This window comes from Phalacrocorax aristotelis, chromosome Z, assembly GCF_949628215.1.
Source record: "Phalacrocorax aristotelis chromosome Z, bGulAri2.1, whole genome shotgun sequence".
NCBI classification, from domain to species: Eukaryota; Metazoa; Chordata; class Aves; order Suliformes; family Phalacrocoracidae; genus Phalacrocorax; species Phalacrocorax aristotelis.
In genome coordinates this window covers 31708757-31734615 of record NC_134311.1, presented here as the reverse complement: position 1 = coordinate 31734615, position 25859 = coordinate 31708757, and the positions used below count along the sequence as shown (strand labels likewise).

The 25859-nt window shown below is 43.6% G+C and overlaps 1 protein-coding gene and 1 long non-coding RNA gene across 10 annotated transcripts in view; one reads left to right on the top strand and one right to left on the bottom strand.

Annotated features, from left to right (window-relative positions):
* The window catches only part of ADAMTS19 (ADAM metallopeptidase with thrombospondin type 1 motif 19), a 155846-nt gene extending 141418 nt beyond the window's left edge, over positions 1–14428 (bottom strand). For 2 of the 3 annotated variants that reach the window (XM_075079693.1, XM_075079694.1), the window contains exons 1-2: positions 13998–14428; positions 12382–12992 (exon numbers count right to left, since the gene is read on the bottom strand). In XM_075079693.1, coding sequence (XP_074935794.1) covers positions 12382–12992; positions 13998–14076 — 690 coding nt within the window. In that variant the 5' untranslated portion in view covers positions 14077–14428. The remainder of the gene's footprint in view (positions 1–12381; positions 12993–13997) is intronic. The other variant, XM_075079697.1, reaches the window with a different exon arrangement.
* Positions 14429–14536: 108 nt separating this feature from the next.
* The window catches only part of LOC142050252 (uncharacterized), a 40996-nt gene continuing 29673 nt past the window's right edge, over positions 14537–25859 (top strand). For all 7 annotated transcript variants that reach the window (XR_012657967.1, XR_012657968.1, XR_012657970.1 and 4 more), the window contains exon 1: positions 14537–14974. This is a non-coding gene — a long non-coding RNA (uncharacterized LOC142050252). The remainder of the gene's footprint in view (positions 14975–25859) is intronic.

Genomic DNA, 25859 nt, shown 5'->3' with positions numbered 1-25859 from the left:
TTGCTGATGCATGCACCAACTGACCAATGAATAAAGTTGCTTCTTGTATGTTGCCTGAAATGTTCTGGAAAGCCTTATTTTATTTTGCTTCAACAAGTATGCTGGAGGAACATGCTCAGCCAACCACAGATGACTAACACACTCCAACAAAATAAACTACAATCAAACTGAAAACCAAGATACAATTATATTTAACAAGCACGATGCAGCCCTTTACTTGCACAATTCAAAGTGGAACTGGCATAAAAATCAATTTTTAAAACAGCCAACTAACTTGTAAATTATGTCTATCATGTTGTCAGAACTGAGTGATGCATGATGTTAGCAATTACTTAGTTTTGCCCATCAATCACATGCTATATTAAATGGAACACCATGACTGATTTACTTCTTAAAAAAAAACCAAACACAACCCCAACCATATCCCCTTTCCCAAATATATACAACAGCTTCTCTAAAGTAAGCCAGCATTTTAAAAACTGTATTCCAGAAAACCTAAGGTAAAAATTGTGATGTTTACCATTATATGGATACTCTAGATCATTTATTACATAACAACATTTCAGTAATTATTAATATTGTATAAAAAAGGCCCTTTGCATAGCTAAACATGACTAGCCTTAGAAAAAACAACACCTATGGAAACACATCACCTATGGAAAAAATCCTTGCAATTAAAGACTCAGTGCTTGTAGATGTGTTTCTTTAGAGCATTTCAGTGTAATATGAGTAACTTCAGCACTCTTGTGGCAAGACTAAAAACCAGTCTTTTAGAGTAGGAATCAAACTGCTGTACCTTTAGCTAGTGGAACTGCATTAACCCCATTTCTTTAGTACAAGCCTGGATTTAATGCCATCAGAATCTTACGTAATAGTACACGAAGGATGAGCACAAAGCATTCTACACTGAGTCCCATACAGGTAATTTAAATGGAAATTATCAGCAACCGTGTATGTAACCTACATTAGATAAAACACCTAGATGAGTACCAAAAAGACCAATACAAGGGATCCAAGTTTAAATTGATTCATCTGCGTAAAACACTCCAATAGTGCATACCAATGAGCTACCATTGTTCAAACCCATGTGTTTTCATTGTAGCCACAGAGGGATGTGGCACAGCTCCAAAACTCGCCCATGATTGCCCATAGAGAAATTTAAGCTCTGCTAATCCTTACTGAAATATCTATCCACAACTCCATTATTTTGGTTTTCTTCTGAGAGAGGAGCTGAACTGCATTCAAAGGCTATTTAATTCAAGGCAACACTCCATGAAACTCAGTTTTGTTCAGACCTACAGTTTGCCAAAACTACTAACTGTGGAAAACAGCAATTCAAGAAAGGAAAATAATTTATATTTATGGGCATAGAACTATAATTCTAGAAATCAAGTTAGTCCACCTATAAAATAGTTATGCTTGGGCTTTTTACATCGCTATCTAAAATTACATGAATCCAGAACTGGTAGCTTTAAGAGAAATAAATGAGACTCACAATTTATTATCATTTTAGATTCATTTTTCTTGAAAAAGATTAAGAATATATGGAAGTCATATACTTCTACGGCTCCACTCCTAACTTCATTAAATTCATATCTAATTTTTTTTCCAAATAATGCATAGTTTTTTGCTTTTAACTTCTAAGTCCAGATTCTCCTTCCACTTTTTTGCGGGGGGGGGAAAATTACCTCTTGTTGCAAACAGAAACTAAAGTTCTGCTACCCTCCTGAAAGAAGGAACACTATTTAATTATTTTTCAAGAACAATTACTTTAACTTAAACAAAAAAATATATTTTGGAAGAAGGCCTTTTTCCTTTTTTTAAAAGGTAGAGAGCTTGATTTTATGTCCGTAAGAATGCCAATGGCGAGCAGAATGGAGCTTTGATACTGGCATCCTGAACCAAGTAGCATCAACCTGACTAGTCACTTTTAAGCAAATTTGTTCATATGAAACAAGCAAAAGATTTATCACTCAAAATGAAATAAGAAAGGAAGGAATTATTTCCTTCCATTATTTCCAATGCAGATAATTCAGTATTAGAAGCAAAAAATAAATAAAAAAACCAACACCCACCAAAGGGACATAGAAAAAAATCTTTGTCATTACACTTCCTCAGATACCTTACTACAGCAGAAACAGGATCAGACAGAAAAAGGGAAACATGTTAGGACTATCAGCCAGAAATTGGAAAACTATGTTTTTAATATGCATAACTGTATCCATTTTAGTCTATAAACCATCTTCTACTTTTAGCTCCATCAATTCCCTCATATGTTACTTAATAAATATTTGGGGTGAGGTCCATTTATGTCAAAGAGGGACAAGAGAGATTGGAGAGCTATCTACGCATAAAATCACCTAAACAACTTCCTGTCCCCTAACTTGCAACAAGCTCGTAAATTCTCAGAAGATTTTAAAAATTACCAAAGTTAGAAGTGTTGCATGCAGAGCTTATGACAGAAGCATAGATCCAGACAGCTTTATGCTTAGAGAGCATTTTTTAAAAGCAAATTAAGCAAGACCACAATTAAATATTAAGTCCTGAGAATATGTGTACAAACCTGGCTTTATGTTCCCTGCACATACCAAGAATAAGAACTCACCCTTCATCCACCGCTGTATCCCAGAGTAACAGGCATTCAGCTTTTTTTCACCTTTTTTTTAATCCCTTATCATGTCTCTTTTTCGTCCTGTCTCACATCTTCAGAAGAAAAGCAAAGCACTTCATACAGGAAGCCCTGAAGCAGAGTTACACCTCAGTTTTCAAGGTTGTAACACTACCATGAGACTAATCAGCATTCTCAAGGACAAAAAAGAGCACTGAGAAGTTTAAGCACATCTGAAGCACAGTTTAACATTTTAAATAGAAGATGGCATCACTATAATGGCTGTAGCCATTTCTTGGGCACTTCTCCAGCCAGCATCCCCGTAAGGCCAGAGGGACATACGGGACATTTACTCTGTCTGGATCATAAAAAGTTGTCCCCAGCTGAATTAACATCACCTGCAGAAATATCTGTATTTTCCTTAGTGTACTCCTATCTAAATAAGTTTGACCTGACTTGACCCAGTTAAACTTCTGACATCTAATGAGAATTTAAGGTAGCACAGCTGAGATCATAAAGCAAGCATATGCAATTGTTGGAGGATAATCACACAGAAACTAAATCACTTCACAAGTCAGTTTTGGGCACATTTCTACATTTTTGGATGCAAAACTCATTCAGAAAATAATTCTGACTGAAGTACTGGTAGACCCAAGAAAAACATTCTCAGCACAGGCTTCCAAAATATTTTACTTCTATTCACTTACGTGCAGATACATGCATTATTAGCAACTAATGTTATGATTCTGATTTATCACTCTAAATACATTGTTCTACAATTAACACAAGAAATGTTCGTCATTCTCTCCCTTCCAGATAATACTTCTTTGCTTATTTATGCCATTATTAGAAGCAATAGAAATAACTGAGAAGAGCAGATTGTCCAGACAATGACAGGTTAACAACAAAAGGTTAACTGAACTGCTAATGCATAACAGATGTACATCTGATTTTAAATCCAACGTAGATATTTTGAGCTATTGGTTTATAAAAGTTTGACCCACTACCGTCTGGATATGCAATACAACATACACATGCACGTGCTCAGCATATTTCACACTATTTCCATTTACATTGCTGCTTCTGCTTCTGCTAAACAAGGAGCAAACAACGAACCCCCATGCTATGTCCCTCAAATTATCAGTGAGAGGCCTGAGTAAACCAAGGATAGGCACATGCTCTACAGAATTGCTTTTGCAAACACCTTGTTCTCCCCCAAATCCGAACGGCTTTGAGTCACCCCTTTCTATCCTGGCAGCTCTCTTTATCACACAGCAAAAAGAAATGTGCAGCATTTGCATGCTACCTCTACATGACCATTAATTTTCAGATTCCTCCTTCAATATCTTCACGTACCATCAACCCCACAATGACTCTCACACCTGATGCTTTCTTTCTATTGTTTCCTCCCTGTTTCCCAGCTCTTCTATTTTTATGGTATTACATCTTGGAAATCATGGATGTTCCTATTTTTCCTCCTGTCACAATTTGTCATTAGCTACCAAAAAGAACCTCTGGTCTTGCAGGTCCAATAAATCTTTTAAAAAAGAAAGACAAAGAGCAGTGTTTTTAAAATAAAATTACAAGGGTTGTAACATGGAGGACAATTTGTTTCTTTTAAAAATCCTGGTTCACTTGCTACAGAAGAAACAATCAGCATGTATCATGAGATACAAGGCTTGGAGAAAATGCTTATTTCAGTAACCTTAACAGTTGCAGCTGGGAGAAGCTCAGTGCTCTGTCTTTTCCTTTTAAAGTGGTTACCTTCAAATTAGGGGGTCAAAACTTTACTAATTGAATTAATACAAAAACTTTTCTCATTAATGGACTTACCTAGTTTTTCTGATTTACCATGACACTTCTGTATCTTGCAGAATAACCTTGATAATTTTATTCTTGTTATTTACACAACAGTCTCGATTTTTTTTAAATAAAGCTACTCTGGAGATACTGTATTTTCATTTCTAATTATGGCTTGGAAATACATTGCAAATGAAGTATTTGTACTGAAACTAAGCACTTTAGGAGAACAGCAGGCTATCATAAGCAGGATTGGAATCATAAATCAAACCTGTCTCACGATGGAGTGATTACATGATTATAAGATAGCTCTTAGAGGGAGAAAGGAATCATTACCACATGGCCTGAGACATCTTGACCCAACATCTCAAATACCATTACACAGTGTTTAATATTAAAAGAGATCATTATAGTTCAAATGTAGTCTCAGCCTAAATCAAAACTGATTTTCTAAACCTTTCAGCTCTACATTAACACTGCTGTTCCTGTTTAAAAGACTTATCCTTTGTATCAGTTAGCAAGGATTCTCATATACACAAAATGAAAATCCAACCAAATAATGTTACATCCAGAGAGGCAAAGGTGAACAGCAATAGACTGCAGCATCAGAGCTCAGGAAGGAAAACAGAAACAAAGAGGTTTTAGTACTTTATCCTTATAGAGATCTTTGTTGGTTTATGGTTCTAAAAGACACTAATCAAACAATTAAAGGGATACCATATCCACTACTCCTTTTCTTTATGAAAAAAAATTTAAAATAAACCATATTTAATACTTCCCTTTGTAATTAACTTGCTGTTCAGGTAGGATAAAGCAATGTTTGTTAATATTGCTTTGCTTGTACATATATGCCAGTTATTCCAGCTGGCCATAGTCACTTCCTTGATTTTAATTTTCTCCGGCTTCTGTACTGTGTTTTCAGTTGTGCTTCATTAGATGTTCAAGGTGACATTACAATGAAGAGATTTTAATATAACAGAGAGATTAACAAAAACTAGAAGATAAGCCTATGCTGGAGGAAGATGTGCCTGTGCCTGAGCATGCCCAAGTAACCTCATGTAAACAACTTGTTTTGTCCTGTTGGACACCAGATTTCCTAGAAGCCTGGCTGCCCCTCTCTCATGTTCCATTGCCATATAAATCCGGGAGGAACAACCCAGCCCAGATTCAACACAACACATGTATTGAAGGCATGGGTATCCACCACATTTCACTGGTTCTTCTACCTTTTGCAGAAGCGGGAATCCCAAATTTTAATCCAACACTTCATCTTCCCAGGGGTGCTTCTGTTTTTTCTGCAAAGAAACCCACTTTTGTAACAGAGCAGAGCTGCTTTCTGTTCAGGGCTGACATGTCCAGTCATGCCTTACCTTGCCCACCTACTTCTACTGATGACGAATTTTATATTGCCTATTTAAAGATGTTTAAAACACAAGTAAGGCATAAATTAAAGTCAACAAAGCAAAACTTGGTGAACCTGTGACCTCTCAGCAAGGGATACTCAGAGTACCCTCATTCACATATGTATTTCTGTTCCTCTCAGCAAACTTTCATTTCTTTCACAAACTCAAAGTGAAACAGTAGGCAGACTATGCACTAAGAAATAAAGGGTTTAGCATTCTAAATAGCTAACTGAAAAAAACTCCAAAAAACCCACCTGTGATTTCCCACATCTTTCTGTCTTGAGTTAGCTCTGTTTTTAAAAAAGAGGGGATCTAAACACATATTTTACTGCTTCTTTGTCCTCTCTTTCATTTATGGATCCCAGGAACCTGGGTGTACAGAAGGAGGGAGTGTGTACTTCATTTCACCCTGGTAGCCTTTAAGGATAATCCTGTTTTTTAATTTAATAATCCCCCTTCTGCAATGTCAAACTTTAGCCTGTATGTATCAAATGGACCATGAATATGTCTAACAGTGTTTTTTCTTTCCCCTTTCATGAAAAATTGTTGGTGATCTCTGTTTTCTAATGCTTAGCCTCAGCACAGAAGAAGCTGTAATTGTCTCCAATTTCTTTTGCAAAAGCATCTGGTGTGGAAGTTACTCAATACCAAAGTGTAACTGCAACAACACTGAAGTGGGGTGGCAGGGGTACTATTTTTGGTTGACAAGAAGTTTGGTATTTAACCCATTTCAGGCTTGTGTGCTGATACCATCTGGTCCAGGATGTGTAATGGGGTAGTTGCTCTCCAGCTTGATTGAAGCAGGAAGTCTATTAAGATGCCTCAGAGCCTCACACCAGGACCTCTCATCCTGTAAACAGCACAGCTTCCAAGGGCAATTCAGGAAGCCCATGAGTTGCTCCTGACCACCTCCTCCAAGAGCCCCAGAAAAGCAGCAATGCTCACAAAAGCAAGCATTTACATCGTAAGGGCACTGCACAGCAAATGTCAGGCTCACTACTTGCACCCAGTGCAAACAATCTACGCATTCCCAGTCAGTCTGACCCTATGCCCGGAAAGGAGTTGCAGCAGGTTAAGTATTGCACTGACACTGACAGAAGCTGTACAACCAAAAGGCAGACATTCAGTACAGCTCTCCAAAACTGTCCAAGCTGCCCAAAAATTGAAGTACAATTGCCATGTCAGACACTACTCTCACTGCAGGGATCACTAGGAAGTGTAACTAAGAACTATATTCATTGGGATTTCTCCCATATAAAAATGTTGAAACACTGCAGTTTAAATCCTTCTCTAGGAGGACAGATGTCAAAACAAGGATTCAGCCTTTTCTCAGGCTGAATCCTATCCTCAGAAGTGACTGTGTGCAGAATTTTAGGAATACAGAAAATATTTTATTACTATTGTTCTATTACAACTTCATTTTGCTTGTTCAGAGACAACCTGTTACGTCAAACTATCCTTGATGGATAGGTACAAAATAAAAAATCCCAGTTTTGCAGAGGCTCATTTTTATGCCCTGAATTTAAGGGTCATGTGCATTTAGAATGTCCTTAAAAATCTAAAATATTTTTAATCCATCATGTGTCACTCCTTTACTATTAGTTAACAGCACTAATCTTCAAAACAGCTTGTGTCAGAAATAAAAAATCATACATTTCCTGTAAAGGTGCTTCAGGGTTTTCTCAAATCTCACTGAAGTATCATAGGAGCATTCCATTATCCAAAGAGGCACTTTGGTGGTTTTTTTTTTCTCACATCCTAATTTATTCCAGTTTTATTGTAAAAGTAGGATGTTATCATCAGAAGCATTTGTTAAAATGTTATTATCCTACGGTATTTGGCACATCTCTGCGTGACACAGAACTACTGACATCCATTCTTTTACTGGTGCTGGCAGCAATGCTTTGGACAGTGCTCTTAAATGTATGTGTAGCAGCTGCAGTGAATCTGTGACTACTTTCCTATAAACTACTGATCAGGTTTTAAAATACCTGTTTGTTAATGGCAATGAGACCTAATAAAAGCACCATACACTTCTTTAGAGGGAGCTCTTCACTGGATTGGATTGGAAATAGGTTAAGACTTGTTCCCACTCAAGTCTCTGGGAAAATTCACTTTAATAATTCCAAATAGTATTTCACATTTCAGGGCTTCAAAAAACTATATATATGCTATTGACCATTTCACATTCCTAAGATCTAGTGAAAATATAGAAACACACAGATGAATTTCAAAGCTTCTCTCCAGTAAATTAACCCACCTATCAATGCTATCTGTTTATGTAGATCTCCACACATGTTCTGTTAGACAACCTGCTAAGTGCTGCGATGAACAGAATAGCTGTATGGAGCTGCATTCTCTTGTCCATTCTCTGGGTATACATTTGCTCCTGTTGGCACTTCCTAACAGTCTAAACATATCCCTTTGCTTTAGGTATAAGAAGACATTCAAATCCTTTTGCTGCCTAGCTGTTCTCTATTTAATGCAGACGGCTTCAGTTAAAAGAAGAAAGAAAATGAAGCACTGGGGGAAGCCTTGCCTGATACCACATAGCCATGGAGTACCACCTAAGCAATTCAGTGCTAAGAAAAAACATTAAATGCCTCTCTGTCTGAAATGAAAGAAGTAGGGAATAAAGCACACATTTTCTGTGTTTACAGCTCTCTTTGGGGAAATGCAGTGAGACTACTACAACTTCCATGCTAGCAGCAGAGCAAATCATTGGTAAAGAACCAGTAGCCGGATTTCTTAATTCTAAGTCCACAGTTAAGTTTCTCCTCCAACATGCGCTAAAAGAACTACCAGTTGTAAGTTATATATAATACAAATTACAAATAGAACTGTTCAACAAAATTTGACATGCTTTTTTTTCTTATCTCAACTATTATGGCAAAACAGAAGCAAGCAGTAGAAACGACCATTTAAACAATTAACGGTCCAGCTCTGCAATTCCTCACTTTCAGAAGAGCAGCCTCACTGGCATCAGCAAGGCTGCTTACATCCTGGTATTTGGCTAACGATGAACAAGCAGGCAGTCAGCATACAGATGGAGAATTCTTGGAAACCTCTCCTTATTAATCTTCCCAGAGCACCAGTGCAGAATCCCAAAACACACTCAGAACCAATCGCATTGAGCTACCCAAGGAAGCAAGAATCCACAAGTGTTTTACCAAGGAATTGGATAGGGGTTTCACCATTGATCATGTGAGCAATGAGATTACACCAAGGTCATGGTGAGAGTTTCTAGACAGTCTGTGCATATCTTCCATCTTTAGTTTGATTAGAAAATATTCACTGAGTTATGTTCCCTTCATTTGTCAAGATAGGTTGCCAAATGTGGCCAATACTGGCAATCAGAATTTGGTTAGTAATTAACTGGGAGTATAGCTCTCATTTTTCACTTGTGTATTTAGATTCATAACATGGTATGTTATGAACCCGATTATTATCACCCCTCCATGCTGGCTTTTGCCGAACAGCTGAAGAAAAAGCACACTACTGAAGCTCTCAAGAACTGTCAAATAAGAAATACGTGGAAGCTTTAATGTTGTGCTGTATGTTACATGATTTACACAACTGCAACTAGTAAAAAAAGCTTCGAAACCCCACTTCAAGGGGGTAAGGTGCCTAACATCAGCAACGATATCCTTTGGTCCCTCTGCCTTGGAAGGAGCAGTTAAGACTTCTACAGAGATATTTTTTTCGATTTCCTGAATATCACTGATATGTCAGGTCTCTCCATGCCTTGAGAAGTTGGAACCAACACCAACATCCTAACTTGGATGACACAACAATTTCATGCAAGGCCTTTTTTTCATTTTATTGAAGGTCTGGTATCTTTTCACAAAACTAGACCCACAGCATCAGCCACACATCTGTACCGCAATGTAAAACCCTCCACGGCACATGACAGCCAAACCTTTTCTATTGGCCTTTACACCTCTTCACCCTTCCTCCCATGTGGCAAAATCACTGCTGTCTGTCGGACTACAGTTACTTTCCTCGGTGAATAAAGAGATTCACTAAAAGACTACTATCTGAAGAGCCCACTTGTTTGGTCTTCCAAAGTGTACGCAGCCTAGTAATCCTAACCCAAAGTCTGCAAGGCTTTGAAATGAGGGTGTATCTAAGACATTCGTACCATACTTTCTCTGAAATTTCTTTATACTTAAAATGAAAAAATAAATTGTAATTGAGGTAACTGCAATCAAATATTTGTAGGTTCAAGTTTCAATGGATTTTTAAATCTTAAAAGAGAAAATGTAGTTTGAAATATGGCTTGGCTCTTACTGCAGGGCAAGGTCTAGAGGAAACAGGGTAGAATATGCAATGTATGTGTGATGTTTTTTCAAGACTCTTGGAAACAGAGCAACTTATACATGTAATAGACCCGAAGCAGTGACTGAATAAAGAATGACAAATAACTTAAGATTTGTTATGACAACTTTGACATAATAGCACTGTGCAATTTAACTATGTGCCTGACGCAGCAACACTCTCAGGAAGAACAGCTGCTTAACTATTTCACTGCAACAAGACTATGCAGTTGAGGATCATGACAACACCAGTCAACATCAACAACAGTTTCCAGTTTTATTTGTGATACATAGTATAGTTTATATTTCAGCTGCAGCTTTCCAAATGGGGAACATGGTCTGGGCCCAGGCACACTTAGCCGGCTGGTAAGCTGGGACTAAGCTGGTGCTCCTAGGAAAAGCCTGACTGAATTAAAATTTACTAATGGGGCTCCTAGGGAACCAGGGTCTATTTGACTAGCGAATTTCAATTTACAAATCAAGTCAATGGAATTACAGATATGCAATGATGTACATCACTTTTGAGCTGACACTTGTCATAATTATTTCCACCAATTTCTTTGCAACCTAGGTCTTCTCTAACCTAATATTACACACACGCAATGTAGAAAGAGGTAAAATTCTAATAAGGACAAGGGATGCAGAAGTCAAATCCTTTCCAGAACACAAAAATCCTTTACCTGTTTGCTTTCAAACCACCTTCAGCTGACTTCCGATATTTTTCTCCACAATTAACTCTGCTACCATGCTTTGGAAAATCTGACAAAATGTCAATAATTAGATGCCAACCACTTGGAGTTGTGTGAATCTTGGCGGTTTCACTCTGCAGGAGTGCAGGCAAATATTTTATTTGGTCTCAATCCACCTATGTTCCCTCTCCACCACTTTCATTTTGGGTTTTGACTTTTGAGTAAGTCCAAACGGGCAAATGAATAAGCAGTCAAAATTTCCGCATTTTACCTGGTTTCACTTCATGACCATGCAAATAAAAACCAGGCAGGCATATCTTCATGAATCAACAATGGAACAAGTTAGATGTGCATATTTTGAGAGAAATACAAGAAATCATCTATTGTGATTGTGGTGATTTACACCCATGTAGCCACCCAAAAAAACCTAGGGTGATTATTATGTTAACTCTCCCTAGCGCCATTACTGTTTCTAGTCTATATTCTGTAAAGTGGTGCAGGCGTGTGCATTTATGATGCTATATAAAGGCATAAAATGAGAATAATAATAGTAATAATTGTTTTTGTTTTAAAACCTGCCAGCATTTTACATCATCCCAGCTGCTTTCTACTCTTTCCATCCACCCCCAAGTATCTTGGGATTGCCGCTCACTGGATCACCACTGCTGTTGTCAGTGTGCCCAGTTCTGGTCTTTATCTGGTAAAAATCACGACTGATCCAACAGAAATTATAGCAGGTGAAATTTGTTTTACATAAGGGACGTATGCCACAGAAGTAATAACCATTCAAAAGGTCTGACTATATTAACATTTCTGCTGAGAACATACTCATTGCATACTTCTTTGGAGGAACTGAAAGGAAAGAAGGGTATGGAGTCCCAAATCCAAGTAACTACAGGTACCACATGCGGGAAGGTGTGAGGTAGAGAAAAAAGGCCGAAGGAAAGAAAGGAATGAAAGAAAAGGAATAATGAAGACAAAAAAGCAGACATAAAACACTGGTAGAAGTTGGAAAGACAGAACAGTCTGAAAACTGAGATGTAGAACATAAGGAAGATCAACATGGATGAGAAAGGTAACTTTAGAATATAGGATGAGAATGAAGAATAAATGGGATACAGATGTTACTGGAGGAGAGATGATAATAGATGAAAAAGGAAGGAGACTGAGCACAAAGGTAACTAATTACAGGCACACACTGAAACCCACGATAAAATTAGGGATAGAGATGAGAAAAGCTGAAGAAAGAATGTTGTAAGAATGAAAAGGAGATTAAAAAAAAGAAAGGCATAGGACTGAGAGACAAAAGTATATCTGGAAATGGGGCAAAGTACATCAAAACTTTACAGGATAAAGGCAGAAGTAGGCTTTGAGAAAAATTATGAGTGGGATAATAAATGTATGAATGGCAAAATGGTTAAAAGTAAGGGTAAGTAGAGAGGTAGGACCCACGAGGATATGAAGGAAAGAGGACCTTAGGAAAGGGATGGGAGTGAAAAGCAGCAGATGAAGCTGACACTTGGATGGAGACCTTGGTGCTACCCCTGCATGCATGGTCATCTTACCAATCCACCACAGGTACTGAAGGAGGCGAAGGAGCCCGGGTAGTGGAGGACAGCACCACTGTAGTAACAAGCTCTCTCAGGTTGCGACTGTGCAGCAGTGGGTGGGCTTTTGCCCTCACCCCCAAGCCGCTCCTCCACGGCAAAGCCAGGAGCCAGGAAGCGGCTGTCCCTCTTGAGCAGCAGGTAGAGTTCCCGAGCAAAAGCCGGGATCCTCAGCAGCACTTCATCTCCATCCTCTGCTGGAGGCGGTGGCGGGGGGGATGGTGGTAGTGGCAACTGAGAGGCAGCACCAGACCCCTGGGGCAGGGGGGACCAGTGGTAAAACTCCTGAGACTCATACTCATCCTCAGTGTCCTCTTCCTCTGCCGCCTCCCCCACAGCCTGCGCCTGCCCCTCCACCGAGGAGGAGACTGAACGCACCTCCCGGGAACTGCCGGCCACCTGGCTAGGTGTGACAGGGGCGCTGAGGGTGCTGCTCCGGTTCCCACAGCTGGGGTCGGCGCTGCAGCCCCCACCACCACCACTGCCACCCGCCGGCTCCTGCTGGCCCCTGCTCCACAGCGCAGGGAAGACGATCTCCCACTCCTCAGTTTCTTCTGAAGCATGGAGACCTGCGGGAAGGCCAGCAGATGCTTTAAATGAGTGGAGCACCCAGCAGCCCACAGCGCCTGCCAGAAACCTACCCTATGCCCCCCATGACACACTCCTGGCTCCCAGCCCACCAAGCGTGCCACCCAAAATACAGTGGTCTCCATTTGGCCCTTTCATCCTGTGCTTACACATGGCAGAGGGGCCAGCCACTAGATGTCTCTGTGCCTGTTCAGGGGTCTGGGACACATCACGGTCCTGGTAAATACTGAGGGAGAGCTGGAGCTCAAGCTAGGCAGAAGTTGTAACAGTAGCTGGGGATGTTCTTCTTCATGACCACCACCTCCACACAAGGAGAGTTGCACAGACCTTTTGTCATTTAGATAAAGTGGCAACTTTTTCATAGAGCTAAAAAAATTTATTTTTTTTAGCAGGGAAAACTTGAACAAAAAAAATTTGAAAATTTCAACCTTGTTCTCAGCATGTTTTGCAAGACCCAGTGTGATTTCAAAGGTGCAGCCAAATGCATGCACACCCCACGCCCACACACGTGCGAGTGCGCGTAAAAGTGGCAGACGCATGCAGAAGCCGTATCATCATTACACTGTAAGCAAACTGAGTTATAATCACTAAGTAGTGATGTCTGCGTATTACACACACCATATCGCCGTTTAACCAAAATTCCCAGCATACCAGCATTATGTTTATAAACATATGAGCACACACAACGTCCACCAGCCTGAGACAGATGACAGTTTTATTTACAGACTTATCCTATGCACGCTAGGAATAGCACTGCCGAGATGACAGGGCTGCGCACGAAAATCAGCGTTTGCTACAGACGAGCGCGTTGCAACGCACCCTCCCCGTGTAAGCAGGCGTTATCCCGTCACCCACCGGTTGCAGGGGACGGGCACGGCTGTGAAGGCGCCGAACAATGGGCAGGTACCGGGTAGCGGCTGCCGGCAGCCGGCGGGCAGGGTGCTGGCCCGCGGCTCGGCCCTGTCCCGCGGAAGGCGCGCACTTACCCGCGGCCAGCCCGCTTGACAGCACGCACAGCTGGTAGAACACGCAGCAGACGCGGCTCAGGCGCATCCTCCCGCCCATCCCCGTCGGCTCCGCGCCCGCGGGACGCCGGCAGGCAGGACAAGCAGGGCCGTGCCGAGCCGAGCCGAGCCGAGCCGAGCCGAGCCGAGCCGGGCCGGGCAGGGAGCGCCGCGGAGGAACCGCAGGCGGGCGCGAAGCGGCCGTCCCGCTGGGGCGGGGGGGCGGCCGGGCAGCACCGGCAGGGCTGGATGCGCAGCGCACGGCGGGTGCGTGTCCGTGTCGGTGTCCGTGTGCGTGTGTGGGCGCAGGCAGGCAGGAGCGCGGCCCGTGCGCGCACACAGCGCCCGGCGGCGGGCAGCTGCGCCCCGGCGGCGGCGGCGACCGCGCTGCCCCCGCCCGCCGCTCGCCCCCACGGGGCGGGACGCGCCGGGCCCCGGCCCGGCCCCGCCCCGCCCCGCCCGGGAGGGCACCCGGCGCGGCCCCCCCTCCACCTCCCCCGCCCCACCCCGCCCCACCCTGCCCCGCCCCGCCGCCGTGCCCCGGGACGGCGACCGGGCGGCTCTGCGGGCCGCCGAGCCCCGGCCGCGCCCCGTGGGCACCTTGCGCGGGGGCGGCCCACGGCAGACGGCGCTTCGCGCCCCGGCCGCCCCCACGGGCCGCGCAGGGTCTCGCACCGCGTGCGTCCCGGCGGCGGGGAGGGCGCCTCTCCTCCCCGCCGCCAGCAGCGCGCTCTGCGCAGGCTTTGCCTCGGATCCAGGGAGCAGCAGGGACTGGCCGTTTCTGCCCGGTTTTGTGTAATTTGATTTTAAGCTCCCTTTGCCCACACTGCGCAGCTCTCCATGGAAACCCACCACTTTCCGCCCCAACCCTGTCAGCAGACGAGCGATTAAGTGAGGACTCGAGCAAAAGCTTTAAACGCACATCAATCTAACATCAGCGTAAACTGCAGAAGCGACAGGTAAACACCTCCCCCTAAAAGCCTGATTTCTTACCATAACTTCTGCTGCTTTACCTACTGGTGGTGGTGTCAAAGGTGACTGCTACGCCTTAGGGGAAAGCAGAGCATTCCCCTGTGGAAAAGGAAAGCCATCTGTGCCGGTAGGGGTAAGCTACGAAGTTGCAAGAATTCTTTCTAAAAGTTGTATAAAGTGAAAAGCAAAACAAAAATCACATGTTAGGACTCCAAATAAAAAACATGTTTAGACTCCACAGACACAAAATGCAGCTGGGGTTTGTTCTCTGTTGTGTTCAATAGCTGCTTCAAACCTCTGCTGCGTGGGTATGTGTTCTCAACTACCTCCAAACAGTAGTTTTGATTAGTTGCTTCATTTTACAGGGAAAAAGTTACCATACAGTGATCTTTTTTTGGTGTTTCAGGGTTTTTTTTAATGTTGCATCTAAGCCTACTTACACTAAGCAAAATCAGAGGGACTTAGTAAAAACAAGATGACAGATTTGCATTTAACAGTTCAGGAAGAGGTGAGTTTTCCGGAGGCTGCAAACTAGTATTTGCCTGGTAATTTAAGGTTACCGTAAAAATGCATTTTAAATGAAGCTTTGTTTCCCAAGTAAATAACAACATACCTAGTAATTTACCGTGGAACTGGTTAATAGGCCCAAAACTGCAGTCTCCTTACAACTGATTAGGAAATCCTGTAAGATGTGGTTTATAAGCTCTTGTGCAAATACTAGATGCAAATTCTGATCGTATTTTTTAAAAACAAATCAGAATATATAGACAAGATGCAAAAATACACAGAGAAAACCTTTGCTTACAATGTGTGCAGTAACATCCCAAAAGATATAAATGGACAACCGGCAGGAATAAGGAAAAAAAGACGTGGCATGTACATTTGTTCCCTTTAAAACTGTGAATTGCTGTAGGTGTTTTTAATCTCCTGAAGTTAAGTTAGTCCCTTTGGACCAAATTCTGCTTCTTTTAGTCCCGCGTATAATTTTGCTAAAAAGACAAAAGAACTGCTTTTGTTAGTAAGGTAAGCAGAATCTGGCCTTTTCAACACAAGCTGCAGGGGGTAAAGAGACCGTAAGAAGCCAACTGAGAAAGGCTTTAATATGTTTGACTTTATCACCAGCCAAACTAAAAGAGGAACATTTCACATACGTCTCCACATACAAATACAAGGCAAGCTGCAGTCAACGTGGGGCTGCAACAAATATCTTTAGTTCATTTTATGTTTGGTTTTGTTTTTTTTTTATCGTTTCAATAGTTAAAGTGAAAATACAGGGGGAAGTTCTCTATGTTTAACTTTGGGAAAAGTGCACTATAAAATAGAGCCCCTACTGGTGTTCATTAGTTTTAACAAAGAGTCTGGTCATAGGTTAATACTGGTAGACGGTATTGTAGCCCACCACATGCTAACTGTCGTCACTGTGAAACTAGTGCAGAGAAGTCTATGGCTAAAAGAATAAGAATTAAAAGAACAAAACAATGCTTTCATACTGCAATTATTTTGCAGAGGGAATTATTGTATCCACATGTACTGTACAAAAGACTTTATTATTTTCTTCATTGCAAAGCCACCAAAACTCTTTGTAAAACACTTTATTTTACATAACATATTGCATGCGGGCTAGTATTAAATATGCCTTCATAAAATTGGAATAAAGAGTATCTTCAAACTCAATATAGAGCTAGATGAAAAGCAACATTTAGTGTGCCCCAGTAGATTCTTAAAACTGTGCATCCAATCTGAAAGGTCTAAGGGACTCATGCAGAATCACGAAAGCATTGAGAAAAGAGAGTGTTGATTTTTAAAGTATAACAATGATCCAGATCATCTCACTGACATGAGAAAAAAATTACAGAAAATGTGGTAAAGAATTTGTCCTCATCAGTCCTTCCTGATTGGGATAAATCAGCCTAATTTTGTTGAAATCAACAGAGATTTGGCAATTTCCTCTCTTTTAGTCCTTCCTGATGTTAAATTTATGGAACAGTGCCATCAGTCCCTTAGGGGCTGGCAGGGCAAGGGCTCTCTCAGGCCCCACCACAGGCTGACTTCTCTTTTCTTCGGTGTGCCAAGATCATGCATGATAGTGCCCCAATCACTGGTGATGTACCATAGACATCTCAAGCCATATTTTGAAAACATGGATATTGTTCTTCAACCTCCACACCCTGCACCACTATGGTTTTATTTAAATCTGAACTGCAGTTACTGCCGTACCTAATGTGAGCAAGGGCAGAATTTCTGCCCCTTCCCCCCATCTCACAGTGAATCTGTTTCAGTGATTTAATTCCAGGGATTAAGATAAATATGGACAAATCACACTGTTGAATTTGAAAAGTCAGCTTCTGGCAATACAGACACCACCATCAGTCAGGGACTTTCCTTGGTTTATTTTTTCTTCTTACTTAATCATCCAACTGTAAAAGCTATCAAGTTTATACATACAAAAGTGATTTAAAATTACCTCAGCTTTACAATATATACAAGATTGTCTCAAGTAATTGTTACCAAAAAAACCCAAACCTTTAATCGTCTTCACAGGGAAATAGTTGTTTATTATTTGTTCATATGTTTTGATTGATGATATAATTGATTTTTTAAAAATCTTTGAGTACATTTGTTTCAAATTTTTACAACTTAACAAAATATGCTATATGAATGGAAAAAATCTTTTCTGTTTTGAAGGGTGCTTACTACCTTAAGGCCACATATCGTATGACTGTTGAGATTAGAAACAGAAACTCACATCTTCCTGTTTCTAGGGAGCTTTGCAAATGTTATCTCAGTATAAATAAACTTGTTTGAAAGCAGATTGAACTAAATTTTTTTTACCTGCAGTTATATGTGAACCAATGTAAATTTTCTGCTCTTAAGTGTGAACGAAATTAGCTTTTTTCCATTTTAGAAAATATTGCGTTCCCTGTCCCTTGAACTGAACAGTGAATTTCCACTGCCTGTTAGCTCATGGACGCTGAATGTTTAGTCTGTAATTCTATACCGTTATTTACATGCTCAAAATAAAGGGTTTATTTAAAATGTATGTATTTAAGGCCATGTGCTGGTTTTGGCTGAGAAGGGGTTAATTCTCCTCACTGTGGGGGTCAGCTACCTTTCCAGCTTCCCGCGCTCTGCCGCGTGGCGTGGCAGGGGGGGCTGGGAGGGGCAGGGCCATGGTGGGGGCGGCTGACCCCGACTGGCCAATGGCAGGTTCATTCCATACCATGTGACACCATGACCAGTATATTGAGGGGGGGCAGTGGCAGCGCGGGGGCGGCGCGGCGTCGGGTCGGCGGGCGGCGAGCGGCTGCGGCGCGTGCGGTTTGTTCCGGCGGTTCGTTCCCCCTCTCCCCTCCCCTCCCTTCCCCCCTCCCCCGGGGCTTTGCGCCTCTCATTGTTCTCCTTCACATTGCATTTCTACTGTTGTTTCTTTTAATTTTCATTATTAAACTGTTCTTATCCCAACCCACGAGCGTTACCCTTCTGATTCTCTCCCCCATCTACCGGTGGGGGAGTGAGCGAGCGACTGTGTGGGGCTGAGCTGCCGCTAAACCACGACAGTCTTTTTGGCGCCCAACGTGGGGCACGAGGGTTGGAGATAACAACAGCTGCTGGTCACAGCACCATGTTGTCCTTTTTGCAGTGGGTGTTAAAAATCGGTGTTGGTTGTTTGAGTCTGCTGTGTTCTGCTGTGATTAGTAATGTTTTGCCTACGAGATTTGTTATACAAACACTCGTTTTCAGCTTTACCTGGTATTTGGGGTTTTTGCTGAAACCGTTACTGTACTTCGGATACCACCTTGTTGAGGCAATTAGCAATTATACCTCCTCCTCTGAGAGATTTTATATGGAGGAAATACAGAATAATACCTTTGCAACTTTGTTCTATGATGTCTGTGCCTTTGTTACAACAACGTTTTTGTATCTTGAACATCCTTGGGTGGTTAAGGTGCAGTCATTGTTAGTTTTTGGGCATGTTGTTTTGGTTTTGACTAAGCAACTTAAGAATATCACCCAGAAATCTGCCCCGAGGCTTGATAGTTACGAGTGGCAGGGCATGTGGGATAGCATGGGCAAATACCTAGGGCAGTGGGCACCCCCAGTGTTTTGGAGTTTCACCCCCGAGCAAGTGCAGAATCCTAAAAAACTAGTAGAATATTTGGAAAAAGTATGTTGTTACGCTGGGAACTCCAGAGAGACACAGATAACTGCAACGTGCTGGGGTCTGGCCCATGCATACCGAGCCCTGCTCAACAGTATTCAGTGCCCCCAGGGGGAAGAGAATGTCTCTGGATTGAAATGCAAAGTGACTGGCACTGTAGACAATCCAGCCCTGACAACAGGCACTGCAGCCACTCAAACCCCCACAACAAGTACCGGAGCTAGCTCAGAAAATAAACCCGTACCAGTATCAGTTGCCCCCATACATAAGACGAAATATTGGAAGCGGACATCAACTCGTTTAGAACGGGATGATGAAGAACCAGGGCCATCGCGGGGAGAGGAGGGAGAAGTAATAAATGAAATAGAGACCACCCGATCCCTGTCCTTAAGCGAGTTGCGAGATATGCGAAAAGATTATAGCCGTCGTTCAGGTGAGCACATTGCCACCTGGCTGCTCCGATGCTGGGATAATGGGGCCAGTAGCCTGGAACTAGAGGGAAAAGAAGCCAAACAATTGGGATCCCTTTCTGGGGAAGGGGGCGTTGACAAAGCAATTGGAAAAAAACCACAAGCCCTCAGCCTCTGGAGGCGACTCCTGTCTGGAGTGAAGGAAAGGTATCCCTTTAAAGAAGATGTTACATATCGCCCAGGAAAATGGACAACTATGGAGAAAGGCATCCAGTATCTCAGGGAATTAGCTGTGTTTGAGGTGATTTATGGTGACCTGGATGATCAACGGTCATCCAAAGATCCAGATGAAGCCGAGTGCACACGACCCATGTGGCGGAAGTTTGTACGGAGCGCACCATCTTCGCATGCAAACTCATTGGCAGTGATGTCCTGGAAAGATGACGAGACACCAACGGTGGCAGAGGTGATAGATAGGCTCCGGGATTATGACACAAATATCTCTTCCTCGCTTGTCTCTGCTGTGGAGAAACTATCCCAAGAGGTCCAGCAACTCAAAGAAGATCTGTCCTACTCCCCACCTCGACAGAGCAGTGTCTCAGCTGTTAGGAATAAGCGTCCTTTGGCTCAAAGAAGGGGATACACACCACGGGCCACCCTATGGTTCTACCTGCGTGACCACGGAGAGGACATGATGAGGTGGGATGGCAAGCCTACTTCGACCCTACAGGCACGAGTACATGAACTGCAAGGAAGAACAGTCACTCAGGGAGGCTCTTCCAGGAAAGCTGCTGCTCCAGTTTCCAGCGAGCAAGTCCCCAGACAGAGGAGTAGAAGCGCAGATTTTATTTCTAAGTGTAATAGAGGGACTCCTGATTCACATTTACAGGAAGTGAGTTGTGACTGCCATGATCAGGACTAGAGGGGCCCTGCCTCCAGCCGGGTGGAGGAAAGGGATAACCGGGCTTACTGGACTGTGTGGATCCGATGGCCTGGCACGTCCGACCCACAGGAGTATAAAGCTTTAGTGGACACCGGCGCACAGTGCACCTTAATGCCATCAAACTATATAGGGGCAGAACCCATCAGCATTGCTGGAGTGACAGGGGGATCCCAAGAGCTAACTGTATTGGAGGCCGAAGTGAGCCTAACTGGCAATGAGTGGCAGAAGCACCCCATTGTGACTGGCCCAGAGGCTCCGTGCATCCTTGGTATAGACTACCTCAGGAGAGGGTATTTCAAGGACCCAAAAGGTTACAAGTGGGCTTTTGGTGTAGCTGCCTTGGAGACGGAGGAAACTGAACAGCTGTCTACCTTGCCCGGTCTCTCAAAGGACCCTTCTGTGGTGGGGTTGCTGAAGGTCAAAGAACAACAGGTGCCAATCGCCACCACAACAGTGCACCGGCGGCAATATCGCACCAACAGAGACTCTCTGATCCCCATCCATAAACTCATTCACCAACTGAGGAGCCAAGGAGTCATCAGTAAGACCCACTCACCCTTTAACAGTCCCATATGGCCAGTCCGGAAGTCTAATGGAGAGTGGAGACTAACAGTAGACTATCGTGGCCTGAATGAAGTCACTCCACCGTTGAGTGCTGCTGTGCCAGACATGCTAGAACTTCAATACGAACTGGAGTCAAAGGCGGCCAAGTGGTATGCCACAATTGATATTGCTAATGCATTCTTCTCAATCCCTCTGGCAGCAGAGTGCAGGCCACAGTTTGCTTTCACATGGAGGGGCGTCCAGTACACCTGGAATCGACTGCCCCAGGGGTGGAAACACAGTCCTACCATTTGCCATGGACTGATTCAGACTGTACTGGAACAGGGAGAAGCTCCAGAACACCTTCAATACATTGATGACATCATTGTGTGGGGCAGCACAGCAGAAGAAGTTTTTGAGAAAGGTGAGAAAATAGTCCAAATCCTTCTGAAAGCTGGTTTTGCCATAAAACAAAGTAAGGTGAAGGGACCTGCACGAGAAATCCAGTTCTTAGGAATTAAATGGCAAGACGGTCGTCGTCAGATTCCAATGGATGTGATCAACAAAATAGCAGCCATGTCTCCACCAACTAGCAAAAAGGAAACACAAGCTTTCTTGGGCGTTGTGGGTTTTTGGAGAATGCATATTCCAAATTACAGTCTGATCGTGAGCCCTCTCTATCAAGTGACCCGGAAAAAGAATGATTTCAAATGGGGCCCTGAGCAACGACAAGCCTTTGAACAGATTAAACGAGAAATAGTCCATGCAGTAGCTCTTGGGCCAGTCCGGGCAGGACAAGATGTAAAAAATGTGCTCTACACTGCAGCCGGGGAGAATGGCCCTACCTGGAGTCTCTGGCAGAAAGCACCTGGGGAGACCCGGGGTCGACCCCTAGGGTTTTGGAGTCGGGGATACAGAGGGTCTGAAGCCCGCTATACTCCAACTGAAAAAGAGATATTGGCAGCATATGAAGGGGTTCGAGCTGCTTCAGAAGTGGTTGGTACTGAAGCACAGTTGCTCCTGGCACCCCGACTGCCAGTGCTGGGCTGGATGTTCAAAGGAAACATCCCCTCTACACACCATGCAACTGATGCTACGTGGAGTAAATGGGTTGCACTGATCACCCAGCGGGCTCGAGTAGGAAACCCCAGTCGCCCAGGAATCTTGGAAGTGATTATGGACTGGCCAGAAGGCAAAGATTTTGGATTATCACCAGAGGAGGAGGTGACACGTGCTGAAGAAGCCCCACTGTATAACAAACTGCCAGAAGATGAGAAGCAATATGCCCTGTTCACTGATGGGTCCTGTCGCCTTGTGGGAAAGCACCGGAGATGGAAGGCTGCTGTATGGAGTCCTACACGACAAGTAGCAGAAACTGCTGAAGGAGAAGGTGAATCGAGCCAGTTTGCAGAGGTAAAGGCCATCCAGCTGGCCTTAGACATCGCTGAACGGGAAAAGTGGCCAGTGCTCTATCTCTATACTGACTCCTGGATGGTGGCAAATGCCCTGTGGGGCTGGCTGCAGCAATGGAAGCAAAGCAACTGGCAGCGCAGAGGCAAACCCATCTGGGCTGCCACATTGTGGCAAGATATTGCTGCCCGGGTAGAGAAACTGGTTGTAAAGGTACGGCATGTGGATGCTCACGTCCCCAAGAGTCGGGCCACTGAAGAACATCGAAACAACCAGCAGGTAGATCGGGCTGCCAAGATTGAAGTGGCTGAGGTGGATCTGGACTGGCAGCATAAGGGTGAACTATTTCTAGCTCGGTGGGCCCATGACACCTCAGGCCATCAAGGGAGAGATGCAACATACAGGTGGGCTCGTGATCGAGGGGTGGACTTGACCATGGGTATTATTGCACAGGTTATCCACGAATGTGACACATGCGCTGCAATCAAGCAAGCGAAGCGGGTAAAGCCTCTGTGGTATGGGGGACGATGGCTGAAATATAAATATGGGGAGGCCTGGCAAATTGACTATATCACACTCCCACAGACCCGCCAAGGCAAGCGCCATGTGCTTACAATGGTAGAAACAACGACTGGCTGGCTGGAAACATATCCTGTCCCCCATGCCACTGCCCGGAACACTATCCTGGGTCTTGAGAAACAAGTCCTGTGGCGACATGGCACCCCAGAGAGGATTGAGTCAGACAATGGGACTCATTTCCGAAATAGCCTCATAGACACCTGGGCCAAAGAGCACGGCATTGAGTGGGTGTATCACATCCCCTATCACGCACCAGCCTCTGGGAAAATTGAAAGGTACAATGGACTGTTAAAAACCACACTGAGAGCAATGGGGGGTGGGACATTCAAGCACTGGGATACACATTTAGCAAAAGCCACGTGGTTAGTCAACACGAGGGGATCTGCCAACCGAGCTGGCCCTGCCCAGTCAGAAATCCTACATACTGTGGAAGGGGATAGAGTCCCTGTAGTGCACACAAAAAGTATGCTGGGCAAAACAGTCTGGGTTCTTCCTGCCTCTGGCAAAGGCAAACCCATTCGTGGGATTGTTTTTGCTCGAGGACCTGGGTGCACTTGGTGGGTGATGCGGGAGGATGGAGAAATCCGATGTGTGCCTCAAGGGGATTTGATTTTGGGTGAAAACAGTCAATGAACTGAATGGCACAATGTGAACTGCTATATAATATTGTGTGTCACCTCTGTGTTGTATCAATGATATCAGAGTACGAGCCTCCCAACCCATGGAAGATCAACTATGAAACAAGCCGTGCAGCAGTGATGGAACGATGACTGACTCGGTATGCAGCAACCCAACGCCACACACCATCTCTCCCACCCGGAAAGACTGATACAACAGATGGAGCCCAGAGTCATGGACTGCGTGAACTCAATGGACATTTTAATGGACATTTTACAGGGAAGATCCATGAACTAAGGGAATGATGTCTGTGTATTATGTTAAAGGATGGGAAGGGGAGGGGTGGTGGTTGGTACGGTTGTATTGCATCATATGGGACCTGGGCATGGTGTAAGTGGTATGGAATAAGGGGTGGAGAATGTGCTGGTTTTGGCTGAGAAGGGGTTAATTCTCCTCACTGTGGGGGTCAGCTACCTTTCCAGCTTCCCGCGCTCTGCCGCGTGGCGTGGCAGGGGGGGCTGGGAGGGGCAGGGCCATGGTGGGGGCGGCTGACCCCGACTGGCCAATGGCAGGTTCATTCCATACCATGTGACACCATGACCAGTATATTGAGGGGGGGGCAGTGGCAGCGCGGGGGCGGCGCGGCGTCGGGTCGGCGGGCGGCGAGCGGCTGCGGCGCGTGCGGTTTGTTCCGGCGGTTCGTTCCCCCTCTCCCCTCCCCTCCCTTCCCCCCTCCCCCGGGGCTTTGCGCCTCTCATTGTTCTACTTCACATTGCATTTCTACTGTTGTTTCTTTTAATTTTCATTATTAAACTGTTCTTATCCCAACCCACGAGCGTTACCCTTCTGATTCTCTCCCCCATCTACCGGTGGGGGAGTGAGCGAGCGACTGTGTGGGGCTGAGCTGCCGCTAAACCACGACAGGCCACTTCAAACAACTTCTCTTTAGCAGATCTTGCTTCAGAGCAAATCTCACAGTTACATCTAAACTCAATAGTACAATCAGATGACCTGTGGAGTAAGATGTGTGTCGAACTATTGTGAGCCTAATACCTCTGCTAGTTTAAAGTGCAAAAATGACATGAGTGCAAAGCTAAGCTCATAGCAGCTCAATGCTGTTATGCTACCCCACCAATTCTTATGATCCTATTGTGTTTAGGTGAGTCAGTGAAATTTACTCCCAAGTCACAGTTGTTACCTTCACAAAGAGTTACTTCACAAAGTCATAATGTGAAATTAATCAAGATCTTTGTGGATGGTACATACAGGTTTAAAATGCACTTTCAACACACTATTTATGTAGAATGTTTGGCAGAGTCACTGTTTTAACCAGAATAGACTTTCAAACTCTTTTATTATATCCTTTTGATTTGGTGACTTTTTTTTTCTCAGAAAAATTGGTGCTTGGCAATTGTTGACAATTTGACAGAAAGCTCAGTCTGTACAATGGAAGGTACCAAAGTACTCTACTCAAGTTGAAGCCACTTAAAAGACAGCAAGACTCTCTCTGTGAACCTGAGTCCCATAAAACTTGCCAAGGTAGAGCCTCCCACAAAGAGGAGCTTCCTCAAATTTCTAAACTAGAAATAATCTAACAAGGAAATATGTCGCTTGATCAATTATGGGGAAAAGGCTAACCCAGAATGATCAACATTTCTATCACTAATTTTTAAGAACTTCTGAGATTGCCATTTGAATCAGATCTTCAGTAAGAATTAAATTTCCAACACTTCTGTGGTTTCCATGCATGCCTGAATTTAGAAGATTAATCTTTTTGAGGTCAGTGCATATAAACTTAAAGTTGTTGTTTTGGAGGTGCTGCCGAAATCTTGTTCCAATCTTCATAAAACTTCCTGTACTCAACAGCATGTACAATTTACCATCAAAACCAGTGTATCACTATTGCTATCATAGGGTGTAGAAGAGATGCTATAGGAGAGACTACTTATGGAGAATACCTACACATTATTATTTAACACTGCGTGGTTCTTCTTGACAAATACATTTTAAAATAATACAATAAGCATGTCTTAAAATAGTGATGTCTTAAAAATTAAAATACTGTTTACAACTGTATTATAATTTGTAAATATATATGAGAACATAGAAACATGTTAATGTTAATTACTGGGAAAAAAGCAATAAAGGAAAATACCCTTAAAATAGCTCGATGGACATGAAGTCTCGTAGTGGAGAATTCATTCTTCATT